This window comes from Megalops cyprinoides, chromosome 11 (genome assembly GCF_013368585.1).
Source record: "Megalops cyprinoides isolate fMegCyp1 chromosome 11, fMegCyp1.pri, whole genome shotgun sequence".
Classification (NCBI taxonomy): domain Eukaryota; kingdom Metazoa; phylum Chordata; class Actinopteri; order Elopiformes; family Megalopidae; genus Megalops; species Megalops cyprinoides.
Genome location: NC_050593.1, coordinates 18,792,615 through 18,812,559, shown reverse-complemented (window position 1 = coordinate 18,812,559; position 19,945 = coordinate 18,792,615). Strand labels below are relative to the sequence as shown.

The window sequence follows — 19,945 nt, the reverse complement described above, 5'->3', positions numbered from 1 at the left end:
ATCTGTGTTTGTCTGGTCTTGGTCCCCGACTTGGTGACACACTACCTGTTGTTTGTTCCACTGTTCCACTCCTCCACCTGAACCTCAGTCCCTTAACCTGGACTAACCTGGTGGAAAATTACAGACTTCACAGAAAGCTACAATGAGGTTAGTTAGTATAATGAGCCCATTTCTGATTTGTAATTTTTCCATTCAAGATTTTAGGATCTGATCTCTATATATGTTATTAGAAAGAGCCACAGCTGGGACAGTCATTCGATTTAAATGGATTTTCTCAACAATGTAGGACTCAATGCAGAGGTCAGGGACAGAGATGAGTTAAGGTGCTGTGTTCCACAAACACTGACAGACTGTTACTCAGTACAAATGTAGAACCAGCTTCATAATTACATCAGTCTGTAGTCCATCCGGCAGTATTAATGTCATTATCTTCCGTACCATGGAGGAAATGCACAGAACAGGAGGTACACAGACTCATAATATGCGTCACCATTACTTTCATCACCATGATCCTCATCTACAGCTGCTGCTACATTCCCACCCCAGCTCCTCACACTAAATTCATAGCTGACAGCACAGATCAGAATTGGTTTCCCCAATCCATCCATATTAAATAGTCACAGTAATACCAGGCTTGAGAGACATGACACGTGTGTTGGACTTTTTGTTCGGAGTCACATGCATCTCCAAAACAGGGAGCAAACTGACTGAAATGACTGAAAACATTCATCCAATGTGATGGACCATTCCAGCCAGACAACCTCTTCTTGAGAAAAATCGATTAAACAGCTACTAGGCCATGAGACCTCTCATGCATGAAGAATACAAGCTTCCTCAATGTAAAGCACAATGCAAATCTCTTGTCCTTAAACAATATTGACAGTTACTTTACAACTCCATAATTTAAAGGTTCACGATCCCACACATTTACAGTTAGCCAAGAAAAGACATTCACTGTTGGAAGTCTGATTGCTTCCCTCTTGGCTTTTGCATATAGCAATTAGCCTAATCAGATTTAGCAGGCACCTTAATCCTACATAAATTGCTATGCTTTAGGTGGAAAGAACAACAGGTTGATGCAATGCTTTGGTTCATGGGGAATACATGTTTTTTCCATTCCTTCAAATACTTTGCTGAGGTGTTTGGCAACAGCATAAGATGTCATCACAAGAGCCTCCACGACACACTACTCATTCAGAGCAGCCCCACCTCGTCCCACATGGTACACAGCCCCAATCAGGCCAACAGCTCTGTTGATCCCCTAGTATATCTGTGTTACATAACATCCTGGCTGCGCCAGTTCCTGGTTTCCAATCAGTCCAACGCAAGCTTATCCAAAAGTGCGTTCTGGATCCATCCCTCACGCTAGAGCATCAAGTGTGGGAATGCCATGCCACATCAATGCTCCCACCCCTTCTTAACAGTGCCCTTTTAAAGTCCTACTCACACACTCATCTTCCCACACCATAAAACCACACTTATCAAACCTCATCCTCACACTCATCACCCCAGCGTTAATACCACAGGGATGCAAGTACATATTCCTTTGGACTTGTAAAGACAGTTCCGAGCTTCCGCACTTTTCTGTCCTTCGCTTCTTCAGCTACAGGCAAGGCTTTACATTAATACCGCACTAATCACCCCACACCTTAATACTATTGTTTTCGACCCCCTTACCAACACCCACAGACCCCTCCCCCTCAGTCTAACAGTGTAATCAGGCTTAATGAGGTCCTGTAAGGCCTCAGGGGATGTCATTCCCATTGATGGAGAGTGTAGTCCTAATGTGATTTTAACATTATGCAACTACTAATCCAGCTGTGCCACTATTTTCCTCCTCCTCTTCACGACATCAGGTTTTTACAACCACAGTAAACAGACGAAGGAAAAAAAAAAACATTTTTGTTTCCCCCAATATACTGCAAAAAAGAAAATCATGTCCTTGAGTCAATTCTGAGTGTCACTCAAAAACAAAAAAGCCATTATTTCTGTTACTAACTCTTGGTTGGGAAATTTGCCTATCATTCCCAAAACCTAGGGAGAAACATGCACATAGCAGATAATAAGGCAAGGTGTTCACTCATAGAACACAATGTTATAAGCATAACTTTCCATTGGCAAAACAGCTAAATACACAGCTGCACTATCCTGTGTACATCTTATTATGTTACATTAAATTTCACTGATTGAATGAACTTTGAAGGTAGATAATGAGGGATTTGAGGGATTTTGGTAGGAAATGAGAAGACACGTAAACTGGTATGGGCAATCAGCTGCTTGGTATACAAAGAGCAAGTATCTTTCTGAATGAGAGGGCAACAGAACCTTGCACCTGCGAAAATAATATTATTAATAAATTATCAAGAGCTTCTAATAGCTATTTAAACAAGCCCTGGCTTTACTATCAGTGAACCGTCATTCTGAATGATGTGTATGTGAATGTGCATGGATATTGAAGCAGAAACTGATATTGTGTGTATTTGTGTTTAAAGCGCCAATGCAATGGTTCAAAAGTGAAACCAAAGATAGAATAATAAGTACAACAAGGATTATGATTTATCATTTGTTACTGTAATAGCACAAGATATTGTACATCTTACTTAGAAATGCATGCTTGATATTCTCTCTCCACTCATTTTTAGCGAATCACTACATTCTGAGTTTCCTCACTATGTATTTCTGTGATCAATCATCATTTATCCCTGTGGCTTCATTAATAGCCCTTAAATCTTGAAAATCACCACTGGGTGGCAAGAACAAGAACATCAAGCTTGAATTTCCCTTTAATGAAGATTTTTGGAGGAGTGAAACAGGACTCTATTGGAGGGATATCAATAAGATCAGACAAGCAATAGTTTTGTAACAAAGTGCACCATCAGGCCTCCCACACACCATTCACTCAGGCCAGCATGAGAGAGAGATATGCGAGGCTCTCAGGTTGCATACTTGCTATTGTAATGGCAGCCTCCCTGTGTTCTAATTCAGGACACACTCCTGCTAATTTTGGCTGTGAGGTCCCATGCAACTACAAAACCTCTTGATCACATTAGTCATATACTCCACCGAGACAATGTGTGTACGTGTACAACAACAGCAGGTACGTCCTCTGATTTTTGGTGCTCCGAGTGGTGAGTACATTCCAGTCTGTCCTTAACGAATCACGACAGCCAGGTGGAAGAAATATACAGCCAGAGTCACCTCAAGAGTCTCAGGTGGCACAGTTACACTTATGAGCAGGGGGCAAAATCTGTGTTGCCTCTGCCCTCAAAGCTGTCCAGCACCAATAAATAATACCCCGCCCACGGGCTAAGAGAGGCAAACTGCACTGCAAAGCTCTCACTCAGCACTCAGTGATTGCTCACAGTGCTCGGCTCCCCATCTTAGTTTGGTTTGACTAAATTGTGACTCAACAGTCAATGGGAGAGAGGACCAAATTAACAAAGTGAGAAGTGAACTGCATGTCTACCAACATCACTAACTGTCTTTTTCCCAGGACATTAACACAAGATTCAATGACATCTCACAGCATCACGTGTGGTATAATGAGTACCAGTCTCCATATGCCGCCCTATCTACTCTGCTCAGATCACAGCAATATGCACCCTGAGGTGTGAACAGGTCACAGGATGACAGGTTAGGTCACAGTCCGATCACAACCTTCATGTTATTGTAGAAATGGAGTGAACCTGAGGGTAATGGTGTGGAAATAGAATGACCCAAGGGAACTGTATGCCTGCCTGGTGTGTAGCGGTGGAAGCAGTCTAATTACCCTGGTTATCCTTAATTAGTGTCTACTGGGGGAAAGCTAATCTGGTGACTCACTTACTCTTGGGCATCATAATGCACATTCATCTATCTATTTGTAGCACAGATAAATAGCCACTTCAGAAAAGAGGAATTTTTTGTCATCTTCTGAGTGTGAATTCTGTTTGCAGACCTGTGCTTTTGCTATCCTGCAACACACAGATTTATCATGTTTGGTTTTGTTTTTACTTGTATTTTCAAACTGTTTCCCCTTGATCCTGACCCGACTTCTCTTCTCACAGACGTTCTATAAAGACCTGGAGCATTTCATTGTGACTGTACCAATCAAAGTATTGTTCTGTATTGTGCAGAATATTTGTGGGCTCATTGTGTGCCATTTCTTTATTTCACAGAAGTGAACTTTTCCAGGGAAAACATTACCAGAATACTCTGCATATCAACACAGAATGCAGATGGATTTTTAACAAAACAGCTCAGGCCAAGCAAATCTCACTTCACTTGAGGTGTTTTTTTTGCAGCAATTCGATTTGATTTGAAGCAATTTTGAGCTGCCTTAATGATAAGGATACATTGATCCACAGTTTCCTCAAACTCCTCAGCATAAGCTGTAGGTTCCTCAGCATACGCTATAGGTCCGCCCACTTGATTTCCCGATTGCAGCCCTGTCACATGCTCCCTTGCTGACTTACTGTAAGTCCCTGTTTGCTCCTGGGGTGCAGGCTTCCCATTTCCCCAATTGGAAGGATGCAGGTCACTCCAGACTCACAGAGAGGAAGACAGAATGCTGATACAAGTTTGCATTCACAGCATTTCTAAGAGCTCTATCGTTCATCGCGCTGACTATATGGTCTCTTGCGCACCTCAAGCAGTGCAGTAGTTCATTATAGACTGATTTTTTTCCAGTGCTGGCATCACTGATAACAGCATGATTACTATTCCTGTATTAAATGAAGTTGTCCTTAACCTTGATTTACACTTAAAAGCAAGTGGTCCATTATTCCGTCACACACCCAGTTCAGGAGTTCAGCCATCACAAATATTTACAAAAATGGTTTTATTGACCTAATTAACATTTCACATTAATGTGGCAAAGTTAAAGGCAGAGGTGGATACAGTACAGAGGAAAGAAACATACAAGCATCTTTACACTGCTTTCATGCACTTCTCCATTTTCAGCAGCTGCATTATCTTGAAAAAGGTCAAAGTGAGCCCGGGCCAAACCCAGCTGGCATGGGGGAGCATCATTCCCTGGATGGGACACCGATTTATTACAGGGCACACACACACACACACACACACACACACACACACAGTGTGTCCTACGCCTATGGATAGAAACCTAAGTACCAACAGGAGCCCCACTAGACAAGTTGCAAACCCAGATTGAGAAGGAAGGGAGCTAACAGCAGTATCCACTTTGACACAATGCCACCAATATTACTTCCACGCATATTAATGATGATACAGAGGTTTGCCTGCCAGCTCCAGCCCCAGAGGTGTCAAATCAGACATGAGTTATTCAAGTGATGTTACTCACACCAGAAGAGTCAGCTAAGTTGTTAGCTTAGCATAGCTCTGAAGGGCACCTGGATCCCAGTACAGGTAAACACGCACAAGCATGAGGGTACAAGGGAAAGAAAGCACAAGGAGTCAGAAGAGGAGCTGACCTGCAGGACATGTTACTGAATTCAGTATCAACTCCACTAAAGGTCGGTCTGAAACAGAGATGTGTCTATTTCAGATGGTGTCCTTGTCAAAGAGGCACTGAAACTTTTTTCCTTCGCCAGCCCAACACAGACAGTGCCAAGATTCAGAGACAGAGGTCGAGGGCACCATGGCCCACAGTCATCCAGAGAGCCAATTACCAGGGGATTGAGACCTAATCTCCATCAAAGCTTAGCTTTGCTGTCAGCCTCTGATCCTGGTTCAGTCAGAACAGAGCAGTTGAGTTTCAGATTCTGAGCTTACTAGTTTGCTTCTCTACAACGGTATTTTTTCAAGCGGGTTAGGGTTATGGAAAGAGTGAGACAACATCTAGCGTCCTCTAGGCCCTCATGTGATCTGCATCTCGGCTTCACTGTGTGTAATGTCAATGGGGCACATACAGGCTCTAGCAAGAGCAATCTGTCTGCACCATTGTGTTGACACCTGACATCAGCTGTGTCATCTCCTGGGTAGTACCCTGGCACTCTGGCAGGAATCAAGTCAGTAAAGCTCTGAGTAAAATAAAGGCAAAGTAAAGGCCCACAAGAGGGCACAACCCACACTTCAAGTTTCAAGTTTCAAAATACTACCTTAACTATTTAAGAAGGTTTTTCATGGGACCTGATCACACTAAATGGTCTTCTCACAAACCTAAGATGCCTGTCACACAGTCCACATATAACAAACCCTGCAGGAACCTACAGGGACACTGAAGCAAAAAATAAAACACCCTACATGCAAAAAACTGTGGCAGAGATTTAGCAAATGTTTCCATCAACTGTGGACACCCTGAATAAATTCACCACTGCATGACATGCAGAGAAAAATTACTCAGCAAGAACCCACTTTCCTTAAATAATTCCAACAAAGTTTCATTCTGGGTATCTTTCAATAACCTGATTGTAAAACAAGGAACCAAGAGGGACTTGATTATAAGGCTATGAATAGGGCTTTGGACTATTGAGGGGATTCTTTGGAAGGCCTGTTAACCTGTAAATACAGAGTCAGAATTCACTGCTGGCACCTTATAAAAGGCTCCTGGCCAGGGAAAATGGTAAGGTTCATGTAAGACATATTTTATTAAAAGTATCATTTTTGTCCCTCATCATTTTCAGGAACTAGAGTTTGAGGTAGACATAATAGACTCAAGAGCAGAGCACAGTCTGCCCATTTCAAAGTCATTCAGTAGTGCTTCTCCTTGCCTTTATTGATGCCTAATCTACCAGGATGTTTTACTATGGCATAAGGATGTCTGCTGGACCCCTACTTTTTATAAGTCTGCTCTCAAAATTTCAAAGATTCTTTCTGTTCACAGGTTTTTCATGAATGTTTCTCTGTGTAGGCGTGTTCTAACAAAGCAGAAAAATAATGATGCAGTGTTTTTAATAATGAGATAAATCACTTCCAGGTCCATCACTTGTCTCTCTTTCATGTCTCACTCGGTAATGATCAGGAGATTTTCACTTCTTTTCCTGTCAATATAATACAATTACACAATAAAGTTTGATTTTAAAAGGCACAGTGACAGACACACACAGTACAACAACAGCCATTTAAATATGCAATTTACGAGATCACACTCATGTCTGTCATAATGATAAAAAGGCTGAAACATGAATAAGTTGGAAATGTTGGAGAGAGGAACTGCTACTTAAGAATACTGATTAACCGAGATTAGAATCAGAGGATTGAGGTACTGTGCTATCATAAACTAATCATATTGTCTCTGTGATAAAGGGGAATTTCCATTTGTCAAGTGTGGACCAGAGGCATCAGAAGTGACATCCAGATGTCTTCATTAAACAGACTTCAGCTCATCATTAGTAACAGTAATATTTGTCAGACAAAGATGCTGTGTATTGAGCATCACTCACACTGAATGCATTATGTATGGCTGACATCAAGAGTCAGTGGTGATTGATAATTTTAAGACCTGCACATCATTTGGTCAAGTATGTGAAGACATTTTTCTTGTGCTCCTTTCAAATTTTCAATCCTCATGTCCAAATACAAAATCAAGGTGATAAACTATCTTCCAGAGCTTAACATCTCTGCTCTTCTTTTTAATCATGAACTGACGTCTTAATTGTGATCATCAACCAACCTCCCTCCTGCTTAACGTGGTTTCTCCAACCAGCCTCTCGCTTCTGGTTTCTAATATATAGGAATAATTTAAAAAATCAAGACTATACAGTCTCAAATATTCAAACATTTCAGGAATCACATATACATAGTATAATTTATATTTTTATAAAGAAAGATCAGTTCAGTTTTTCCTCCCTTTCCCCTCCCTTATCAGCTTAGACACAGCACTCACAGAACAAGGAAAACTTCCCTGATGGAAGCTAATTTTAACCCTTCCCCTGTCACCCCACCCAGCCAGGATGGGCAGTGGGACTTCATTACACCCACATTCAATACCCGCCCCAGTCATTTAAGAAGCTCTGCAGAGGTTTGGGGTGTAGGCCTATTAATCTTTCTGCTTTCTGATGTTACACAGGGTTGGCAACAGTGCCATTACCCTTTCTGCTGATACAAACAAGTTATAGCTCTGCTTTTTGTTTCTGGCCTTGGTGAGGTTTCCTGTCAGGCATGAAATTAGCCTACCAAAAGTGCAGGAACAAAGCCCCCTCTCAGAGAGTCTTTTTCCCATCCAGTGACATTTGATAACGGGACAGTTTTCAGACTGAGTGAAGCTACATGCTTGCATCACAATCTTTACACTGTCCTGTAATGAGCAGGCCTGCATTACAACTAACTGCTTCATTACAATAAACTACTACTTTTAAATCTGAATCTTCCTCTGTGCACACATGCTCGCACATTCAGCAATCTGGAGACAGCACTGTCATTAAACCACCTTTTCCTCTTTTTCTGGTAAAATAAAGGTTAAGAGAAATAATAATAAATGTCACAACTCAGCTTGAAAAGTGTTATTAATTACCATTGAAATGGAGTGATGACTTGTACAGTCTGGACTTTCAATGGAATAATATGTCAGCTCTTTCCAAAAAAAGAAAAGAAAAAAAAACAAAACCATCTAGAGAGTGGTATTCTGTTATTGCAAACCAGGAATTATCAGATGGGCAAGCACAGCTGTAGTAAAATATCAAAGGATGTATTTAGGTTATCTTTGAGAACAGGAAGAGCTTATTTACTGGAAAAAGCATGTAAAAAAATGCCTTCCTGAGCGTGTAAAACTGAAGTCCATTTGTATCTCACTTCAGAGTAAAACTACCGTAAAACAACCAGATAGGACATTCCAGCTAGATAATGGTGAAGTGTCTGGAGCTACAGGGTAGGCCACAGCCAAAAGCCACTGATGTTGTACTAGCGTAAAGGACTGTCCAATGGATAACAGTTGAAGGGTGTAAGCAGGTCCCACAGGGCAGTGAGATGAAATGATTCAGGAGGTACACAAACAGTGATGTCCCACAATGCACTCTGGCTTCGGCATGGACGGCTGTTAGTCAGACCAGGAAGAGGGGAAGGGGCACTTCGGGTAAGGCAGCGGCGCTCAGGGGCGTGTTCACATTAGTCACCAGGAAAGGCTTCACTGTTCTGTCTGTGAATCATTTGTTCTAAGCTGCCGACACTACTCTGGGCACTCAATCTCACTTTAACAGCTCAAGTAACCCCTTCAAGTACTGGGTCGGAGAATAAGATCTCAGAAGATGCTGACAACACACACTCCTGTTCACAGAATACACACAGTGCTAACAAACTACAATGTTGTCATTCAGAACAGGCTGACACTCAGATATTTTAATTTCTCTAAAGTCAGATTGATTCATAGATCATTGACAGAAGCAGTGAATGAAGATGAGACAAACAGATACTCCCTTACCCAAGGTAGCACAGTTTTCAGATATTCCCATGTCCTTTGTATACTGCTGCACTTTAAAGTTTTAAGAGTTTTAAGAGGCGAAGTTATAGATGATCGGGGTATCTCAACAACTTTCTCTGTTTAAGCTTAGTAAAGCTGAGCATCCCTTCTTCCAAGTCTCTATTATGGCTGGACTACCATATTGTATCATTACTTCAGGGCCATTGTAATTCTGCCTTCCTCAGCAGTCTAACAAACCTCATTAAAGAGGCTCAACCAGAAAGGAACATTAGCAAATTCAAAAGCATACCCACCTCCAATCTTGTATTCTCTGGCCAGTTAAATCAGGTCCATGCATTATGTAGCACTTCCTCCAAAACAAAACTGAGCGTGAAACTGTGCAACATTATGAGAACATTGACGTAACAGCTGTGCAACACAGCACAGTCACCATGGACACCAATACAATAACAAGGGGGAGAAGATTCCGACCTGTATTAATAATTGAATGCTCCTTTTGTTTTGGACAGACCTTCAGAGCTCTTGTACAGTGTATGTATGGGCTTAAATGTGATTAGAATACACTGAATTGTTCAATGTTTATTCAATGCATCTGTAGGTTTCTGTCCTCATTAAAGGATTATCTCTTTTCTCACTGTCAACATCTTATAATTACTCTCTTTGGCCAAAATGCCATACATATCTTATTTAATGTAGCCTAATATGCAAACAAAGACAAATGTCAAGAAAGAAAAACATATCCCAAGCATGTGAACCTCACCTGTATGTTCAGACCCTATTTTTTGTGTAGCATCCCTCACAGAGGGATGAGCTACCGCTGCATGTTATTTGTTTCAACATGGCAAATCCTTGTGAGAATTCACAACAGTGTGATGGAGGACAAAGTCATTGGCACACTCTTCCTTGATTGAAATCTGAAATGAAACTGACCATCTTTGAGATATACTTGCAGACACACAAAAGGACACAACATATAAGCAGACAGACAAGGACAACTAGAATTGAACTTTTCAAACTTTCAAAGATTTTCAAATATAATTTGATAACATTTAAACCAGCAAATGGACTTTTGTCAAAATCCATAACTATTCTTGATTTGACTGATTTTGACAGGCTAGATATGAAATTTATTTTCATTTGGTCCACAAACTACAGAGATGGCAAACACTTAGAAACCTTCATGTGCTCTTACTTCTACAGGCTGCAAACTGAAATACAGCTGACAAATTCTGACCCTCCAATACTGCAAGGCACAGATGTTACTGTGCAGCACCCCAGCAGAACCACAGTTACCACACCACACAAGATCTACAGACACTTAAGGTGCTTATAGCTTTTATGTGGTCAGTCTGAAATCACGCCAAATCTCTGCAAACCCAAATGCATAGAAAAACCACTTTAAAAGCCATCTGTCTGAAATTGGCAGGGACCCTCAATGGCAGAGATGCATTCTTGCGCTACATTCTGCGGTTCCTCTGAGACCAGAGTAGTCTTGTCTTGTCTGCTTTATTATCATTTATGTGCTACGCAGATCCCTTAATCCAAGGCAATTTACATCCCTTAAATTTTGCAGGTTGCCGTGACCACAGCAGGACACTGTACACCAACGTAATTTCGGTTAGGTAAACTAAAGGGTGCATTGCTCAAGTGAAGTGGCATTGCTCTTCCCTGGGAACTGAAACTTCTGGTTACTTGCCCATTTGCTTAACCACTGCATTATACTGCCTGCCCTGACAGAGCCTTGTGATTCAGGAAGTTATACCACTCTGCATGTGTGTTTTGTGGGGTGGGGTGGGATGGGAAAAGAGGAGAAAACTTTATATTTATGGATGCACTGGGACTGTCAAATTATTTCTGGGAAAAAACGGCATTCCCATGAAGAGTGAATCCTCACTGTTGTTTCCATGACATAATTTATTTTGCTTTAATACTCGCCAAGGCCTGGTTGCACTGTTGAAAGGCAATTATTTGAAATTACTGAAGCATTCACAATGTAATTGCCCTTAACTTTGTTACCTCAGCAGAAACAGAAACCTACTGATACAAGAGATGAAACAGCCTGATTAAAACAGAGCAAGTGAACTACGCCTCAGATATAGACATGGCTACATAATGGTACTGCAATGCATTCAAGGAAAGTGGTTAGGTTTAAAATATCAGTAATGAGTAGGCTTCAAAAAGAGACATCAGATATACTTCATCTATATTTGTAAAATTCAGGTTGTTGCTAAAAGCAAAGCTACCATCGGACGTGCAATTTGTTCATTTTCAGAAAACTGACCACCCTTTTGAAGGACAGCTGATGAGATGTCTTGATGGTGCCTATGAGATGAGAGTTTTAATCTTTAAGCAATATTCACACTATAATCCCACAATATCTCTTTCTCTATAAAATCTCAGCCATCATTTTCACTGCAACTTGTGCCTGGTACCACACAAAGATCATGGGTGGAAGAAATGGAAAGGATTGAGGTAAACCAGGTTTTTCTCATTCTTCAAAGAAACCAGCATAAGACAGCTTCACCGCTCCCTGTTACACTGATGCGAGGAAAACAGCACCAACAGCTGTAGCATGCAGGCCAATCAATCTGCTGTAGAAACAAATAGTAGGGGAAATACCCAAAAGCAACAGAATGTATCCTTTTTTGTAAACGAAGAGCAACAAATCGACATTTACCACCTTCTTACTTTAACTCAGTTAAGCAATTGACAAATAATATACAGGTAGACATATACCCCCTTCAGAACAGTCACATTAAATATATGCTTGCTAATTAGCTGTGCTCTAAATTGAGATCATGCATGAATATAAATATTTTAATCATTTTCTCTGAGCTTCATACATAATATTGTAAGAAGCAAATATAGCAGGTAAAAATAACATAGCAGTTTTCATTACAGACAAATAATTCACACTCAAGCAATCACATGTCATCACAGAAGAGACACATCAGGAAGGAAAAGCACTCATCCATGCATACTCCATTAGCTGACCATTAAGCTACCACCACGTGTGTGCATGGCTGGCGATATGAGGCAGACCTAACACTGCTGCTGAGAGAGATTGTAGGGCTGCGAATATGCCTGAGTAGCCTTGGTTTAGTGGGGATGCAGTGGGGCTGTCTATCCAAAACAATATAGACACGGAAAGAAGTAACTAAGTAACTGTAAGCATATGACAAGGGCGTTGAGCCATCCATAGCAGTTTGCTCTCTGCTGTCCATCTGGAGACAGAGGCCAAATTGCTTGCAGTTTTCATCTGACAGGAAGTGCACCACAAAGACACTTCCTATCTAGGCCTGGGGACTGGTTGTTAATGCAGCCAGTAAACAGAGTCAATTACAGCTTTAGTCTGGAAAGCCTCATACAGAATATACATGGTATTGTGTACCTCCTATCGTTATGATGAACATCAGACGATGCCCTTTTCCGCACCCATTATTCATAATCAAAGCAATTCCTTGTGCAGCCAGCCACATTTTACATTAAATTCATTAATGGGCACCAAAACTGCAATATGTTTGCTGGTCTGTGGCTGGGTGGTGACATATTCACCCACAAGATCAGCATACATAACCAAATCCTGTTGATGGCAAAGTTTTTATTCGTTACAGGGCATCTGGATTCTCATGCACACAGTGTGTTTGCAACTGGTGGTGAACTTTTTAATGTATTAGGAATTATTTCCTCATCTGCTGGCAGAATCTTTGTACAACAATAACTTTGAGAAAATCCCAAAGTACCATGCTTTGATTTTAAATTATTCAATTGTATATTTTTGTCCTTTGGAGGAGAAAGGACACATCTCAATTTCCATGTGCATCTGAGGGGATATAACTTTCATCAGTACAGAGAGAGGCTCATGATGGATAAAGATGAAACTCAGAGACTAGACACTGGGACAGCTGGATAAAGCATCTGCAAAACCAAAAGGAAAACTCCCCAAGTCAATGACCTTTTAATGACCACCTCTGGGTTTGCATGTAGGCTCATGTATTTGTACGCAAACCCTGCCTTCGATGATACGCCAGAATTCCACACATTCCTTCCCAAATACAAAGTCCTCCCTCACAGCATAACTCTGAACAATGGCAGAGGTATATTAAAGGGAAAATGGGTACACTGCATATAAATAGTGGGACACAAGCATGCATTACAAAAAACACAAGTTGATTTTTGAAAGATAGCATAACTAAGTATCAGTGCATCTTTGACTGGAAGCTCACACAATCATTGCACAGGATAGCCACAGGCATCACTCACCATAACCCAGCACTGGCCATGCCCCCAGCCGCTTAACATTTGCTGAATATGGGCACTGAACTGAAGAATACCTTCATTAACAAGCCTTCAATAGTCCGTTCTGTTCTGTTTGTTTCCTTACACACTGTTTACCAGGAATGTCTTTATCACTTTTTCCTGGGGTGTAAGTTAGGGAATAATGTTCCAGTTTTCCCAACTGGCCATGGTCTTTTGATTCCCTTGGGAAGACCAATTTAGTTGAACACTCTGTGGCAGTATCACCGTAAAAATGATCAACAAGATGGAGAAACAGACATATTAAATCTGTCTGTCTAGATCTCAATCAGTACAGAGGGACAGGGCTCCCCTCCTGTTATGTTTGGCTTTCCAAAATGAGCAAAGCCCCTGAGACCAGAGGCAGCTCTCCACTTAATGAAGACACATGCACATATGGTCAAAAAAGGCCGTCGCCTGAAAGAGGCCTTAGTTAGAGTGATTTACTGTCATCTCATTCAAAGACTGTCAACACCCCCCCCCCCCCCCCCCCCCCCCCCCCCACACACACACACACACACACACACACACACACACCCACACCACCTTCACATGTCCCCGCTCCACTTGTCTCTTCTGCTATTACTGCACATTAGGTCACACTAAGATGAGTAGATATTGTACATGTCATTATTTTGTACCAATACATGCAAATGCAATGCTTTGGCTAATGTAACTTGACTGTTCCAATAAATACGTACCATAATTTGATCATTTAATTTTTTCAATAATATACTCACAAATGTTTGAATATTGTCATGTTTTTTTTTTTTTCCAAAGACCAACTTTTCCAAAATTTGCATGAAAGAAGGAAAAACATGGTCCCTATTGCATAATTGTAAAGACCTTATGTTAGAAAAGACTAAAGTATGCAAGGAAGACGCTGGTGCTTATACACTTATTAAAAAATTGTTTTGTGGATCACATAACAAAAGTGGTGTTCATTTTTATGTAGATATAAATGTGTTGTAGATCTCAGCAAAATGAGCCACAGAATAAAAGCATTATTTATGACAGTTCATAAGAAAACTACAGCTGACATCTTTGGTTAAGAAAACCCATTCACAGTATTATGTAGTTGCAATAACTTGTTGGTGTTGTTTGCCCTCTCCCCTTCAATAGCTTCTGTAAGGGCTGTCTGCCAAACAACCAGACATATGGTGTCAGCAAGTCTGTTTGATGGCAAATAGATATAAACAAGATATGGCCTTCACAGGTGATACTTTAAACATCCTCTTTCTGTTTGGTAATCATGTCTCTCATCATTCTGTTTTTGAGCTCTAAGTGAATGAAAAGTAACCTAGACACAGTTTCCAACACCAAAACTCTCATGTTCGTAATGTGACCACATCAGATAGATGCATTTACATCCCTCTTATTCCTGCAAGAAAGACCGATTTTACTAACGTATAAATGAAGGAAAAAAAAAAACAAAAAACAGTTACAGTCCTATTGGGAAGGGAAAGTTGGGGAAACAGACCAAATAAAACATCCCACAGCTATAGGATGTGGGGAAAAAGAGTAAGCTGACATGAACCTGGTGAAAAATGTACAATAAACTGAAAAAAAAACAAAAACAAAACAAAACAATATCTTCCTTTGCATAATAGTGGTCAAAGAATATCCTGCAGTCTACTGTGTGCAAGGCATCTTATTTCAATAGCTGAAGTCGTATCAATGTGCACTGACTGTTTCATATCAATGCAGTACCATGTAAAAAAGTAAAAGAGTTCTTGGCTCCACACAACAAATATAAAAAGTTATGGAAAAAGAAAAACATCAGGGATCTGATCCAATGCTTTATAGCCCTGTCCCACAGCCCCATGAGTTGTACAGTACAGCGCCAGACAGCAGACTAGATGGCATGCCACTACAGTATTGATTACACTAGACCTACATAAAATGAAGGGATTATGTAATGCAATATATGATGGAACCATTTCCAACAACATTTGTCAACAAGTCTCAGATAGTGATGTGCAGCATGTTAAATCTGAGTAGAGGAGGAGGAATAGTACAGGAGCAGCTATATTCATGTTTAAAAGGGGTGTGAGATGTAAGCATCATCGCTTGATGAAGACATGCTTAGTTTCAAGTTAGAGATACTTTTTAAGGGAAAGTACAAATACCTTCACTACCCCCATACACAAACACACACTTGTTGTGATTTGAATATCTTAGTGGGGCAGGACAATCTCAGAACGCCATCATGTCCACATCTTATCCTTGCTGTTCTGCTCTTTTTTTACGATACCATAGTCTGTCCCTGCTGAGGCTGTGGCTCCATGTTACATACTGTCACTCAATTGCTGTACCCTCTTCCCTCTTGCGCTAACAATTGTCCTCTATAACCCCCCCCACACACACACACACATACACACAGAGAGGCAACCCTCCCTGCATCAATTGATGAACAGCCGAAGATTGATTAGGAAGACCATCCCTCCCTCAGACACTGTTCTATCAGAAGATTCTATGTAGAACCAGCCACATCCTACAGATGGCTTTCTCCCCAACAACAATCTCTAGGTTACTGTAACGAACTGAAGGATATTTTCATTAGCAAGCCTTCACACCCTCTCTATTCCCCATTCTTCTATTCTGTTGTCTTCTAGGAATTTCCTCAAGGTACCTTTTCCAGGGTTCGAAGAATAATTTTCCAGTTTCTCCCAACTGACACTGAGTTTTTTAGTTTCAACTCCCTCTGGAGAACAGTCAGTCCAGTGCTTTTTCACATTAGGATTACAATCATGCTTTTACATAAACACATTTTTATTGATCAATTTACTAATTTATTGGCACATATTCCATAATTCCTGGCTATACCTGGATAAGGTCTTCAGAAAGGGTGAACATTTATGTAATCCCCTTTGACAAATATTTTGTCTTGTACTTTGTTACTGAGATTCCTCTGATACATAACGAAGGCTATATTCAACAAACAGAGTAGGGTGCTACTAGTGGACTGTTGACACCCATTATGCCATGTTACGTTATCCATAAAGGGCAAGATGATGGTTACTCGTCACCGGTGATGAAACGTAAGGCGTCCGCTTGCTACCCTATTCGTCCAGGGATATTACTTCTGTTTATAACTACTGGAAATGCGACCAAACATCTGCATCTTCATGTCATGCTTAAATGGTACATATTCCTCAGAAATGCGTTTTATTCAAATTCTCGAAATTATTAGTTTCAAATGATGAACTAATCTGATAAACAGACAGTGTGCGTATCTGCGTTTGGAAGCTGGCGTATCAACAAATAAATAACCTAAATGTCATATGAGGCCACCATTCATCTAGGTTTTTTTTAGCATCGGAGCAAAATTTTTGATGAAAGAGGCCGTAAATCAAGAGACACGAACTCTCTCACCAAACAGTGAAAGGTTACTGTAAACTACGGTCATTGTTTAAATGTCCCTGGCTGGACTCGCGCTTTCCGCATTCATTTAAACACAAAGTGGACGCAGTACTGTTTCAAGTGCGGGAAGCAGATGCCGGCATACTACGAAATGCAATACGATTAAACTCGCTTACAAAAACAGCAACAGACCCCCTACACAGCAAGCCGCTATGTAATCCAAAAACTGTGCAACATCGATCTGCAAAAGGTGTATCCAGCCAACAAGTTCAAATAATGACAACACGCATTCAGTGAAACTACAACATCGTCTTGTCGCTCTTTACTTACATATCTGCTGATGAGATTCCGAAGCACACTAAAATCCATGCTTCTTGACAGGTTCTAGTCGATCTTCTTATTTTCTGCCCTTGAATCTGCTCTGATGGTTTACAGCGCTAGCTAATTTTTATTGCTGTACTAACATCCATGCTGGTCGGATATTCTCTCTTTGTGCGTAAGAAGCAGCTGTCCTACCCGTTTTTCTTTTTTTTTTTGTAATTTTATACTTAATTGTCACCTATGAAGAGGTAACAGCAGCGTGCAAAAGCGGGTTCATGGTTTTTATGTGTTTCCTCGTGAAGGATACATTCTTATTCTAGAAAGCAAATACCGGGGATTGTTATTCGTTTGCGAGGCACTACTATTCTTTCTTGCCGGGTACTCCTTTTAATATTATTTATTTTCCCGTCTTCGCTCACCTTCGCCGTGCCCACTACTCTCCTCAATCCCCGTTGTAGGCAAGGAGGCAGCTTTTCTTATCGCACGTCACCGGAGCCTTTGGCGCTTGCGCACTCAAATGTCACACCCACTTGCCCAGGGGTGCGCTAAATGTTGCGTCGGAGCAATTCGAGGACCTCCAGTCCGAACAAGTCACTTTCACTTAGTTCAAAGCAACCAAAGGCATTTCGGTGTACCGTAATGCCGTTCTCGGACTTCTCTTTGTTGAGGACAAAGGCGGACTGGTCAAACTCGATCACATGCGTAACGGATACAATCTAAGTGCGTTTCTCACTCCATGTTTTTTGTGCCTCATATGCATGTAGCAGGAGCTGTCCGCTGTCAGAGTGATGAGAAGTAGCAAAACACGAAAAGTTAGATGATTAGATGGTTATTTTACACTCTACAGACGGACACACAGACAGATGGGTAAAGAGATAGATACAATTTGCTACAAACTTTTTGAATGTTTATCTTAAGAACTTTTCTTGCTAACTTACCTGATATGGATGAAATAAATGTCTTTGAAATGTATTAAGGTGTCTCATGCATTCTACTTGCAAGTTTCCCTTACCATGTCTCTGTATTGCTACTATATTATCAAATCAGCTGTCTACTAAACATTAAAACTGAATAATGCTGAAATATACACCTAAATGAGGTGGTGCAGTGTCATAGAATGGATCACTGTGAAAATTACCCTAGACTGCAACTGCACATTATAATTATTGACTGTTGTGTGGAAAATCCAGATACAATGAAGACAAAAGTTATTCTCAATGACAGCTCTTCAGAGCATAATTAGAAATACTAGCTCATAGCCATTAGCTCAAATAGTTTAATATAGCATTTACATGCATCAGACATAGATATCGGCTTATGTGGACTCAGAATGTTCATGACAAAATACATCTTGGGTAGCCAGACAGTAAGGCATTGCAGTAATCTAGTTATGAGGAAACAAAAGCTTATACAGGTTTTTCCTGCATCTTCAATTGATAGTAATGGATCGAAAGGGTCTTACAATGTTTCTAAGGTAAAACAAGGGCACACTGGTTACCTTTTTATATGAGATTCAAGATAGTGATCAGGGTTCATATTGAGAGTCTCTAAAGTCTTGAATATTAATGCTCCTGAACTCTCACGCCAAGTCTGCTACTCTGACTTGGGAGGAGCGCTGAGCTCTCAAGGGCACATGATGGGCAACATTACTCAGACACTTTGAAGGGTTTACTGTAAGTGTCCTGCCTTTCAGTTCATGGCATGTGTGTTTCCTTATCATTCTCTTGATTGACTCACATAAATAATGGCCTTGTTTTGAAAAGCTGCCTGTAAGGGAGAGCTCCCTGTCACTTCAAGTTAGGTTGGACATCATATTCCTTTGAACGAACAGTCAAGCTGACACACTGCCTCCCTCTGGTCAGACACAAACACTGCACCAAATATTACAGTAAATCCTGTGCAGTTATGATTTGTAAACTTGTAACAACTGCATTACAGGGTGAAGGGAGCAATTGTTGGCCATTTTGGCAGCTGAGGGAAAGGAAAGACATCTAGTTCTGCAACCAGGCATAGATATATGCAGGGGAAACTAAGATTTCTACCTGTATAACATTACATGTGCTGTAAATAACAGAATAAATATGACATTTCTAAAATAATCACAAAAGTGATACTTTTTACTGTAAAATATTACTGTCAAATAAATAAAATACTGACTAAAAATTAATGTCCATTCCATCATATGTAAAAACTGAGCAACATGTTGCTGATGCATGAAAAATTTGGATGGACATTTTTAAATATACAATGCTTATCAAGACATTGCATATACAATGCATATCCAGAGTCTAGTACTCTAAACTGCCATTTAAGCCTAGAGTGTTTTGTAACCCAGTCCATAACTGAGTGTCCCTCTGCTCATGGAGCCTTATGGAGGATGAAAAGGGGTAAGAGTGGACAGAGTGCCTGATGCTCCTTGTATGGCCTAACAATGTCAGAGTCTGACTCTGAGCCCCAGTGGCCCTGATGGACTACTGCCAAGGTCAGCACTTCTTGACGAGCCATCCAGCTCAAGCACTCTTTATCTAATCAGGATAACCACTAATGAGTTTATATCCAGGGTCTTAACTGGAGCGATGCAGCAGCGGTATCTTAATATGAGGCACAAGAGCTGTGTATGTTTTCAATGTTTTCTGTCGTCAGGTTAAG

At 40.7% G+C, this 19,945-nt stretch overlaps 1 protein-coding gene across 2 annotated transcripts in view; it reads right to left on the bottom strand.

Annotated features, from left to right (window-relative positions):
• Positions 1-17,753, bottom strand: part of LOC118785582 (probable phospholipid-transporting ATPase IH) — a 61,183-nt gene extending 43,430 nt beyond the window's left edge. For both annotated transcript variants that reach the window (XM_036540361.1, XM_036540362.1), the window contains exon 1: positions 17,306-17,753. In XM_036540361.1, coding sequence (XP_036396254.1) covers positions 17,306-17,344 — 39 coding nt within the window. In that variant the 5' untranslated portion in view covers positions 17,345-17,753. The remainder of the gene's footprint in view (positions 1-17,305) is intronic.
• Positions 17,754-19,945: the final 2,192 nt, after the last annotated feature.